The 10,999-nt window shown below is 40.6% G+C and overlaps 1 protein-coding gene across 3 annotated transcripts; it reads left to right on the top strand.

The window, feature by feature from the left end:
* Positions 1-26: 26 nt before the first annotated feature.
* On the top strand, positions 27-7,215 carry ehd2b (EH-domain containing 2b). 3 transcript variants are annotated; one of them, XM_042487265.2, is made up of 7 exons: positions 27-438; positions 1,572-2,041; positions 2,139-2,315; positions 3,342-3,439; positions 4,562-4,974; positions 5,094-5,258; positions 5,859-7,215. In XM_042487265.2, exons 2-7 carry the CDS (start codon positions 1,821-1,823, stop codon positions 6,405-6,407), a joined length of 1,623 nt encoding a protein of 540 aa, XP_042343199.1. In that variant the 5' UTR covers positions 27-438; positions 1,572-1,820; the 3' UTR covers positions 6,408-7,215. The 3 variants fall into 3 exon arrangements, with proteins under 3 accessions (XP_042343199.1, XP_042343195.1, XP_042343197.1); XM_042487261.2 differs by having other exon boundaries at positions 3,342-3,457; XM_042487263.2 differs by lacking the exon at positions 27-438 and adding an exon at positions 1,468-1,484 and having other exon boundaries at positions 3,342-3,457.
* Positions 7,216-10,999: the final 3,784 nt, after the last annotated feature.

Raw genomic sequence — 10,999 nt, 5'->3', positions numbered from 1 at the left:
GCTCCGCTCATCCCTGCCCTGAGCTGAGTGTTAGTGCTGCCCACAGTGTTGCCAGGCATCCCTGGAAGAGGAGGTGCATTAAACTTGGAAAAGTGAGCAAGAAAAATTTGCCTCAGTGTGGTGCGCCTGTGTGTCTTACTGTTTGCCTTGTGCTCTTTCAGCGAGCAGAGTAAGGAACCTTGCCAGATTTGGAGCTCATCTGAAATACATTAAACCCTTGGAGAAGAACGATCCTCTGTAATCTAGCTGCGTTGACGCTCCACGGAGGGCTCCTATTTGCTGTCAGAGGTACACCCATACATGTAGCAGCAGCTCCTCCAAGAGACTGTTTTTGTCTCCTCAAGTCAAAATATTTTCCAAACTCCGGAGGGCAAGACTGCAGAGAGAGAGAGAGATCAAGGCGCTTGAAGAAATCCGTGCTTTCTTCATAATAACTTGGTAAATACTCCTTTTGAAACTTTAAATATGGCTTTAATGATCAGCTGGAACTTTTACACAAATATATCCAGACTATGATACAGTTGTAGAAACTGAGCCTGGATGGTATTTGAGTGCAAATATCACAACTAAGCTGCAGAATTGATGAAAAAGGAAACTTTCTAATTCTCATTGGAGTTTTTCAACAGCTTTTCTTCAGATATGGTACTGATTTGTGTTGCTCCTGCATATTACATTTCTTGTTCTGAGTTCAAAACTGTTTTGCAATTGTGGTGTGCAAAACCACAAGGCATTTTCCACCATCCTTAAACTCGAAATTCGAAATTGATCCCAGAATCTTAACCAAACCTCTGATTCTCTTTGGAAAGCCTGTAAAGCAACTTTTACTGGTACAGCTTGCCTGGCACAGTTCTTTTACATGTAATGGCGGTCAAATCCCATTTAATGTCTCTCTAGTACATCTCCAGGGTTCGCCATTTTGACAAGAATTCTTTCCACACTGGTCTTGTGAAATGTCAGGACTGTGTTGCCTCTTCTCTGTTCATCTTTTTTTTTTTTAAAATCCCAGTTCAAATGGGATTTCCAAGAGCACGGTTCTCCACAGATGAGTGAATGCCTGCTGACACGTATCTTAACTTTGTACCTTTGTGTCAATCTGCTTCTAATAATGAGCTGTGCCTTCATTTCCTAATCCAGTGTTTCTGTTAATGTAGACTACGATAAAAAAGGTCTTGTTACTCAAGGGTTAAATTTGTTTTTCCATGTATAGACCACCCTCTATGATTTTTTCCTTAAATGAACAATGAAGCCATGCATGTATTTCAAGTTCCTCTGAGAGAAGCTGCAGAGGATAAAAGGAATGTCTTACTCATTTCACTGTAATAAAATTAGCTGTGCCTGTCCAAATCCTAACACAGGGCTGGGTTTGCAAGTTTTCCAGCATGAACACCAACTTTTTCCAGACATGCACTGACAATGCTTGGCAGCCTCTTGGGCTCAAGCTTACTCCAGATTCCTCATCCTTACTCTAGGTTGTGGCAGACCAGGTGAAAGGACACTACGGATTTTTTTGTTGTCAGGAGTTTTCTTCTGGAATTAACTTCAATTTGTCTTTTTTTCTGTCTACATTACAGGGGCTAAAAGTTATCAGGGTGGCGACTGCTGTCAACGGGGGAGATCCAGACTTGAAACAAAACACCAGCCCTATTGTTGCTCTCGGCGTGTGCAGAGGAGGTTTCAAGGATAAGTGAGCAGTGTTAAGATAAATACAGGAAACACTTGAAGGTTTTCCAAGGTTTGGCCACAGGAAATACAGCTCCAAACAACACTCTGACACTGATTTTTTTATAAGGAGCGCCCTGTTATCTTGTTAATCAATCAACATGTCACGCTGGGGGAGAAAAAATGTGAAGAAGACGCCGGAGGTGATCCGCACTGTGACAGAAGGGCTCAAGTCCTTGTATCGTAAGAAGCTGCTGCCTCTGGAGGAGTACTATGGTTTCCATGACTTCCACTCTCTCAGTCTGGAGGATGCAGATTTTGATAACAAGCCTATGGTGCTGGTGGTGGGACAGTACTCGACTGGAAAGACAACATTCATCAAGTAAGACATCACAGCTACACATCAAGCATTTTCTCACTTTTAAGTTTATTTAGGAACTCAAAAAAAACAACTCACAAGCTGTATGTATGATTGGCAGGTATCTACTGGAGCAGGATATTCCTGGGAGCAGGGTGGGACCTGAACCCACCACTGACTGCTTCACTGCCATCATGCATGGGGAGGTGGAGGGAGTCATCCCTGGGAACGCCCTTATCGTAGACCCCAACAAGCCTTTCCGCAAACTCAACCCTTTTGGAAACACTTTTCTCAACAGGTGAGAGCGGAGATATTATTCACAGTGTGTTGTGTAATGATTCCACTGAGAGAGCCAGATAGATATCAGCATGTAATGGACAGAAAATGTGAGAGAACACAAGAATGGGGAAGCAGGGAAGGAGAGATAACAGAGAGTTTTTTAGCTCTTTGGAATTTCAAGTCCTTGTGCCAAATTTCAGAGCGGGGAGGCACTTGCCTTATTTGTGGAAAAATGGAGAAAGGAAGCGATATCACCCAAGAGGGCGATGAAAGCTGATGTACTCAGACAGGAACTGCAATGTACGCAAGTTCAAAGACGAGGTCAGAGGGCTCCGCAGCCTCTTGGGGCAAAGACAAATAAATGAAGTCACAGTTAGGCTCAGGGAACCTATACGAGAAAGCCTAACATTCAAGTTCTTTCCGCTACTGTGTTTACTGTCTGGGCTGCCAGATTTTTGGGTATGTTTTTCCACTGATGTAAACTGAGAAAGAAGTCACATGTTTTACAATAAAGTTCTGTATGGTGCTAGAAAATATGTAGACTCAAAGTGAACATACAGTCCTGCTATTGATGGGACTTAAAATTTCTGATGGCAGTTTTCTGGAGTCCCCCTCTTTCTGTGCAGGGTGTGTTTGTGAACGTGTTTGCGTCTCCCCTTTTGCTTTGACTTCCTGTTCTGGGACCGGTGGGCTCGTTAAGCTCATAAGCCGCAGGAAGTAGTGTTGTTGTTCTAAGCCACACATCGTTAGCCAGAGTCATTGTTTGAGTCTGGCAGTGGTGGTCATTTTCCTTCAGGAAGCCCACAGCAATGAGAGGCCTGCTTGCGCACAATGGCCTTCAGTGGGAGGGTCGGGGTGTGTGGAGAGGGCAGCTTCTAATCTCCTCCTTAGATCACATTGGCTTCTTTGATAAGAGTTAACCATTTTTCACATGATTTAGATTCTTTCCTTGTGCACTGTTTTCAAACAAAACTGGCCTATCTGAGCTCAGTCTTATCATTGTTTATGTGACGTTTCTCCCGTTCGCTGATTTGAAAAATTCCAGGTTCCAGTGCGCCCAGATGCCCAACCAGGTCCTGGAGAGTATCAGCATTATTGACACACCGGGAATCCTGTCCGGTGCTAAGCAGAGAGTGAGCCGAGGTGAGAGAAAAGACAAAGGTGAGGAGAGGGAATAGGGGGGCCTGCAGAGACACACATCCCTGATCATCGGCTCACAATCTCATCTCCTTGGCACGCCTGGCTAACCCATGGGACCAGTTTACTCTGTCACAATAACACTTGGCAGCAGGGCCAAAAAACATGTTAGCAGTACACCAAACAGCCATTAAACCCCAATCAGGAACAGAGATAGTACAGATAAAAATTCTGTCAGCACATCTGGAGGAATTTACTGTTGAGAAATAACTCATCACCTCACAGTGCTTTTTTCATTTTTCTATTCATCCACGCTTTAAGTAACCCAATATTACCAAGTCAATTTGCATGAGCAACTAACAAGTTTAAAGGGTCAGTGCATCAAAACTGTGAAAAACATTTCCTCACTCACTACTAGTTTTATCTTGCAGATGGTTTTGGTTTTATCTGCTGTGGTTATGAAATATCCATGTGTGAGATTTCTGCCTCCACCCTCCCGATACAATGGAGGTGAAAGGAATGTTGTTTGTGGCGCTCACAGCACTGCAAAATTAAAAATTCAGCATCAACATGTCTTTCCCAAAAGAGAGCTCCAGTTTCTCTGGATCACCCAAACCATTTCTTTTGTAAGAAAGGTGAAGTTTGTGGGTTATCCAGAGTAACTGGGACATCGTTTTTGAAAAGATTATTCTTTTCCGTGAGCAGCACAAACAGAAATCCATCCAAAGAGAATTCAGAGATGGGTATCACAAAACCTAGAGTCATTAAAACCAAAACTATCTCTATGGCTGTACCACATAAGGTAAGTGAGAAAATGTGTTGTTTTTTTTTTAAATTTGGGTGAATTGACCCTTTTAGTATGATCAGTCAACAATATAAAAATTGGTTTTGTAAGATTTGAGGACTGATATTTTTCATGTTAAAAGTCAAAGAATTGTTTTTACAGTGTGGGGTTTTTTTTTGGCATAAAGTCAAGTATGAATGTACAGGCGTGTTGGACAGATACAGATAAAAAGGGTTTGTGTCTGTGTTGACATTCTCCCCTCTCCTCCTCCCCTGGTTTTGTTTTGTGCATACTCTCTAGTTTTCTGACAGTCCTAATTACTTAACATTTATCTTTTCAAAAAGGCTATGATTTCCCAGCTGTGCTGCGCTGGTTTGCGGAACGTGTAGACCGCATCATCCTCCTGTTTGATGCCCATAAACTTGAGATATCAGACGAGTTCTCTGAAGCCATTGGTGCCCTGAAAGGCAACGAGGATAAGCTGCGTGTGGTGCTCAACAAGGCAGACATGGTGGGCACCCAGCAGCTGATGAGAGTGTATGGAGCACTCATGTGGTCCCTGGGGAAGGTTTTTGGCACCCCGGAGGTTCTGCGCGTCTACATTGGCTCCTTCTGGTCAGAGCCACTGATGGTTACAGACAACCGCAAGCTGTTTGAGCTTGAGGAGGAGGATCTGTTTGCTGACATCCAAAACCTTCCTCGCAATGCAGCTTTACGCAAGCTCAATGACCTGGTCAAGAGGGCACGTCTGGTTCGGGTGGGTTTTATTTGCATGTCAGCATGCGGTCATTAAATGGTTACCAATAGCATGACATTACTGCACTCTAATCATGACAGCTGTGTTAAAACCTTGTGCTCTGCTTTCTTTCATCCCAGGTCCATGCCCACATCATCAGCTATCTGAAGCAGGAGATGCCGTCTGTCTTCAGGAAAGACAATAAAAAGAAGAATCTGATCTACCAGCTGCCAGTGATTTTCTCAAAAATCCAGCTGCAGCACAACATTTCTGCTGGAGACTTTCCAGATTGTACTAAAATGCAGGTTAGTCTGTGTTTCTATCACTACTGGGCACATCTGGGAGACAACTCTATTAATACTTATCTTTTACTATTTTCAGTTTAGTTACATTTAACTCTTTGAAACCTGAGCAAATTTGCCTGATTTCTTTCATAAATGTGGGCAGAAGACAATGAGCAACTTGATGATGACTCAGAAATTTGAAATAAATGAATAAAAAATAAAAATAAAAAATACAAGAAAATTACCAATCAATTAGCATTCAAAAATTAGATTTTTTGTTTAAAAAAGGAAATTATCTAAAAAAGCACTTAATAATAATTATGTAAAACAATTTCAAATATATAATTCTGATAATTACAGTTTTTCTATATTTTTCCTTAGCTTTTTAAACAAATAATTTTGCAAAAAAACATTTTCAATTTGTGGAACATTTTTTGCCAAGTACTTCAATGCCCTTTCCCCCATGTTTTCAAAGCAAAGCAAAGAAGAAAAGAGAAAGTTAAAATACTTGTGAAGGTGTTTAATCCCAGCACAAGAAAAGTGATGTCAATCCAGGTTCCAAAGGGTTAAATGAGATTTGAAATCTATTGTCTTACGCATGTGTTTCATTTCTTTTTAAAGGAGCAACTGATGGTTCATGATTTCACCAAGTTCAAAACCTTGAAGCCTAATCTGATGGCAGCCCTGGATGAGTTGCTCTCCGCTGACATTGCCAAACTGATGCCCCTCTTGCGGCAGGAGGAGCTGGAAGCAGGTGAGCAACCAGGTGTACAGGGTGGAGCCTTCCTGGGGACCCGTGCTGGACCGTTCGGAGAGGGAGACCCCTTCACCGAACAGAACGGAGAGGGGTGTGAGGAGGAGGATGATTGGGTGGTGACCAAAGACAAGCCCAAATATGATGAGATCTTCTATAACCTGGCTCCCAATGAGGGGAAACTGAGCGGCAACAAGGCCAGGGACTGGATGGTGAGCTCCCGCCTGCCCAACTCGGTGCTGGGTCGCATCTGGAAGCTGTCAGATCTGGACCATGATGGCATGCTGGATGATGAAGAATTTGCCCTGGCCAGCCACCTGATTGAGGTAAAGCTGGAGGGCCACGGTCTGCCCCCTGAGCTTCCCACACGCCTGATCCCACCCTCCAAACGCAGGCAGAAGGGCTCTGATGCATAGACATGTCACAAGACGCTAAGAGAAACTCTTCTCTATTGGCTGTGCTACTGTTTGTATTTGCTTTTGTTTTCCTCCCAGACCCAAGTCAAAATGTTTGTATGCAATGCGTTCAACTTTTCGTCTGAGGCTGATTTCAGTCTTGCACAATGGAACATACTGTATTAAAGTGTAAGTCGATCCTTTGAGACAATAACACGGACTTACTGCAAAAGATTGTGTATTAAGAAGTCATACGGGTCTGGTTGCTTCTTCCCTTTGGCTTCTCAATGTTAACTTTTCATGATGAGCTTGAAAAATATATCTACTTGTGTTTGCAGAGCAGAAGTAAATAAAGGCTGGCGCCCTCTAAGTGAGCAGTATTCCGCATATAGTTGACAAAATACAGAGCTAAACTTTTCTGTGTTAAATTTAACATTCCTGGCTAGATCGGAGTGACACAGTGTTATCTTGGTGATAATTTGTAGATTATGCCTTTTATTTTTCAGGTCTGCTTATTCCAGCAAAGGCATCATCTACAAATTTATATTGCTCAAATGATTTGTTTATAGCAAACTGGCAGCACAAATCGAATAATCTGAATGCATTTCACTTTGATGCTTATCATGCCACATTTTTGTGCAGAAACTATTTTTGTTATTGTTGCTATTGTTTTTTATATGCAGGAGCAAGACCTCAGTTGTATGAAAGAACATGCTGAGATAAACTTCTCAACTAGACTGACTGATTGATATATTACTGACTACTGTACACGGCTCCACCAACTGTTCTTATGTAAACTATTGTAACCAAATAAAGTTCCCTGACTGTGGTTGGTCTCTGAATATTTTATAAATAAAAAATTAGACAATTTTTAATCTTTTGAAACCTGGACCAACATCGCTTTTCTTTTGCTACTTTCAGGTGCTTTTCAGAAGTATTTAAACCTTCGAGCCCTGAGCAAATTCGTGTGATTTTTAAAAAAAAAAAAAAAAAACATGGGACAAAAGGCAATGTGCAACTTGGTAAGAGATGTTCCATAAATTTCACGAAATTGGTAGATTTAAAGATGTTTAAAAAAAGAAGCTATATTTATGATTATCATAATACATATTTAAAATTATGTTACAAAATGATTATAATGTTTAAGCACGTTTTTAAGATACCTCCTTGTTTAAAAAAAAAAAAACCAACAAATTTTAAGGAAATTTTCTTGTACTTTGAACTATTTCTTTTACTAATTTTTGTCAATATGTTGTCATTTTTTTCTTTTGTTGCTCATTGCCTTCTTCCCATGTATTTGAAAGAAATCAAGCTATCAATCTACTTAGGCTTCAAAGGGTTAAAAGAGTTAAGTTGTTAAAATGTCTACAATGTAATGTGAAGTACAGAGCTAATAGTTGAATGCATTTAATTTGGCACTCCTTTAACATTTTCTTTTCTATCAAGCTCACTTGGTCGCTCAGTGACGGACCACATAAACAGTGAGTCACACTCTCCCCTGCCAAGTCCCCATACCACCATTTTCCGTGGCTCTCTCCCCTCTCATTCCCACTATGTGAAGCCTTTTATCCTCCCCTCTCTCTCTCCTACACACACAGTTAAATAGTCAGTTCGCTTCAGCCCTTTTTAGTTCCACATTCACTCTCTCACAAGCACGCCTGTAAATTGTTTTAGTTTTTATCGTAAGCTATGCAGTATAAGCACAAATATGTGTCCCGTGTGGAGCCGCGTGTGTTTCACATAAGGCTTTCAAGGTTCGCAGAAGGGGTGGCCTCCCCGCCTCCCTGTTCCACTCCTCCATGGAAAGAAACACAAATGAGAAACAGAGGCAATGCAGCCCTTTCCTCCCTGCTCTCTGGCTTACAGTGACTCACATGTGAAGAATGTGGTGGGTTGGCTCAAGAGTTATTAATATCTCCTTTCCTGGGGTCTGCTAAGTTTCCTCAGGCTCATACACTGGATCTAGCCACTGTACCTTTATGAAAGACTTAAACAACATCCCCCTATTTGGAGAATTCCTGAGCCAGCACACCACACCCTCTCCTGTGTTTTTGTGTGTGTGAGAAAGAGGGAGGCGATACATGGAAAAAGTCAAGTGAGGTGACAAAATCTAGCTGAAATGGTCTTACAGAAATGCTGTCTTTTTGTGAAGTCATTGCTAGAATAAAAGATTCCCACAGCAGCTGCTTCATAATAGGTTCAGATGAGTCATAAAGCATCTCAAACATTTGTTTGCTCAAATCAAGCCATACAGGGCTGTCACAGCCCTGAGGTGAAACCTGCAGGCAGACCCGAGCTACAGCCGAGGATCCCCACCAACACCCCCAACAATGAAGCTTACTCAACGAAACCGGGGTCTCCGTATACGTCATTCAGTGTTTACGTGGGGAATTCCTCACTAGGAAACCTGCTGTGGAAAAACAACTGAGGTCACCGACTCTGGAGACGGGTGACATCTGGTGGATACAGGATTCCTGGCAACACTGAAACTGCAGACAAGGGAGTCCAGCTATAGAGGGCAGACTGGAGGCGTGCAGCTGTGCACACTAACCCTTTGAAGCCTGAGGAAATTGGCATGAGTTCTTTCAAAAATGGTAAGAAAGCAACTTATTAGAAGTGATCACCCAAATATATATATATATATATATATATATATATATATATATATATATTTGGGTGATAATATATATATATAATATATATTATATATAATTTATTTTTACCTGTTTTTTTTAAGTAATTTTCTAATTTTTTACTAATCTACCAGTTTCTTACAATTTGCTAAACATTTCTTGCCAAGTAACCTATCACCTTTTTTCCCATGTTTTCCATAGAAATCAAACCAAGTTCAAAGGTTTAAATGTCTGACTACAGCACAAGAAAATGTGGTCGATCCAAGTTTGAATGGGTTAAAGATAGATTTTTCAAGTCTGCACATAAGCAATACTAGTTCCAGTGATTGTTCCTCCAGTCTGTGCTGGGCCTGAAATGATCCATGATGTCAAAATCTAAAGTTCCTCCTTTGTGCAAAACATTTTCAATGTCAGCCAAGACTATTAAGAGTGAGATTTCAGCAGCTTCAGTTAAACTTAAAAATGCATTTATGATTCAGAGTGCTGGATGCAACAAGGACTCTAACTTCCCATTTTTTTTGGAGTTGCAGTAGTAAGGGATCCCCTCATGATTGGTACAAAACAGATAATAATACAGCAACATAGAACTTTCATTTTACATATGGAAATGAGTATTGTATTAAGATAGATGGTAAAAGGTAAACCTGTCCTTTCACACTTTGAAACCTGGATCAATATCAGTTTTCTTATGCTGCGTTCAGACAGCTTTCACAAGTTATTCCACTCTTTGAACCTTGTGCAAATTGGTTTGATTTCTTTCAAAAACATGAGAGTAAAGGCAGTGAGCATGAAATAAGTAAAAATTGAAAAGAAAATGACCTGAAAATTAGTTTTAAGACAGGGAAGAGAACTGGACAAACGACCAGAAAATATGGAGCTATCCAAGGTCGGATATGTTTGTATATCTCAGAAATGCGGACAATATCCACAAGAATACACATTGCATCTTTGACGGACCCTATCTTGACATACTGTATCTTTGTAAATGGACAAAACTGAACTCTGAAAAATCTGGAATCTGCTTAAGATCTATGTGTCAGATCTTTTCATATATTACCAGCATCTTTGACGTATCCTGTTTCAGATATCACATATAAATGTACCTGATACCCAACGGATATGATTCCGTATATTTAATGCATCTCTGATATCCTTAAATATGCATATAATATAATGAATTCAAATCTGCTGAAGATCTTTGTCGCATTTTTCATACATTAACTGCATCTTTGACGTATCCTCTTAAAGATATCAGATATAAATGGACTTGATACACGACAGATGTAATTTCATATGTATAATGAATCTCTGATATGCTGAAATACATGTAATATTCAGCAATTTAATCTGTCAATGAGCTTTATATATCAAATGCATCTTTGACGTATCCTGTTATATCAGACATACGAAATACAGAGCTATCCAAGGATGGATATGTTTGTATTTGTCAGAATCAAAGATCCTGTAACTCTCTCCGCCCTTGCCTCAGAGTATATTTTGGCTGACAGGAATGTTTCTCTGTCCTGCACTTGCCGCTCCATCCTCCGGTTTGCGCAGCAAGTGCAGGACAGCTATCGTTGAAAGATGCAATGACGCACTGACGCAGTGACTGTGTGCGCTGCCATTACAGCTAATGGGCATCTCACCCTCTTCCATTCAAACAGCCACATTCATAGTTCAGAGGTAAAAATGTAAACCTATAACTCCTCAGATTTTATCCAACTTAATGGCAGACCTACAGGCTACTGCAAGAGTATTAGTGTGTTTGTTTGTTTTCTGTTGTTTTTTTTTTTATAGAAATCAAATGATCTGTTCAATACATTGCTGAGTTTTCCTAAGTTCACTAGTGTTAATAAAAAGGGCCTTTCCCCACCACAGAACCTAGGCTTAATAGACAGATAATAATAATAATAATAACTTTATTTATATAGACACACTAACTGAACTTCACAATTTTCCTTGCACATTTGTACTTCTAAA

The sequence above is a fragment of the Plectropomus leopardus genome, chromosome 6, assembly GCF_026936395.1.
Source record: "Plectropomus leopardus strain MGB_pleo_1.0 chromosome 6, ASM2693639v1, whole genome shotgun sequence".
In the NCBI taxonomy this organism is placed as follows: Eukaryota; Metazoa; Chordata; class Actinopteri; order Perciformes; family Serranidae; genus Plectropomus; species Plectropomus leopardus.
Note: the sequence above shows the minus strand (reverse complement) of the source record. Positions and strands in the feature narration are given on the sequence as shown.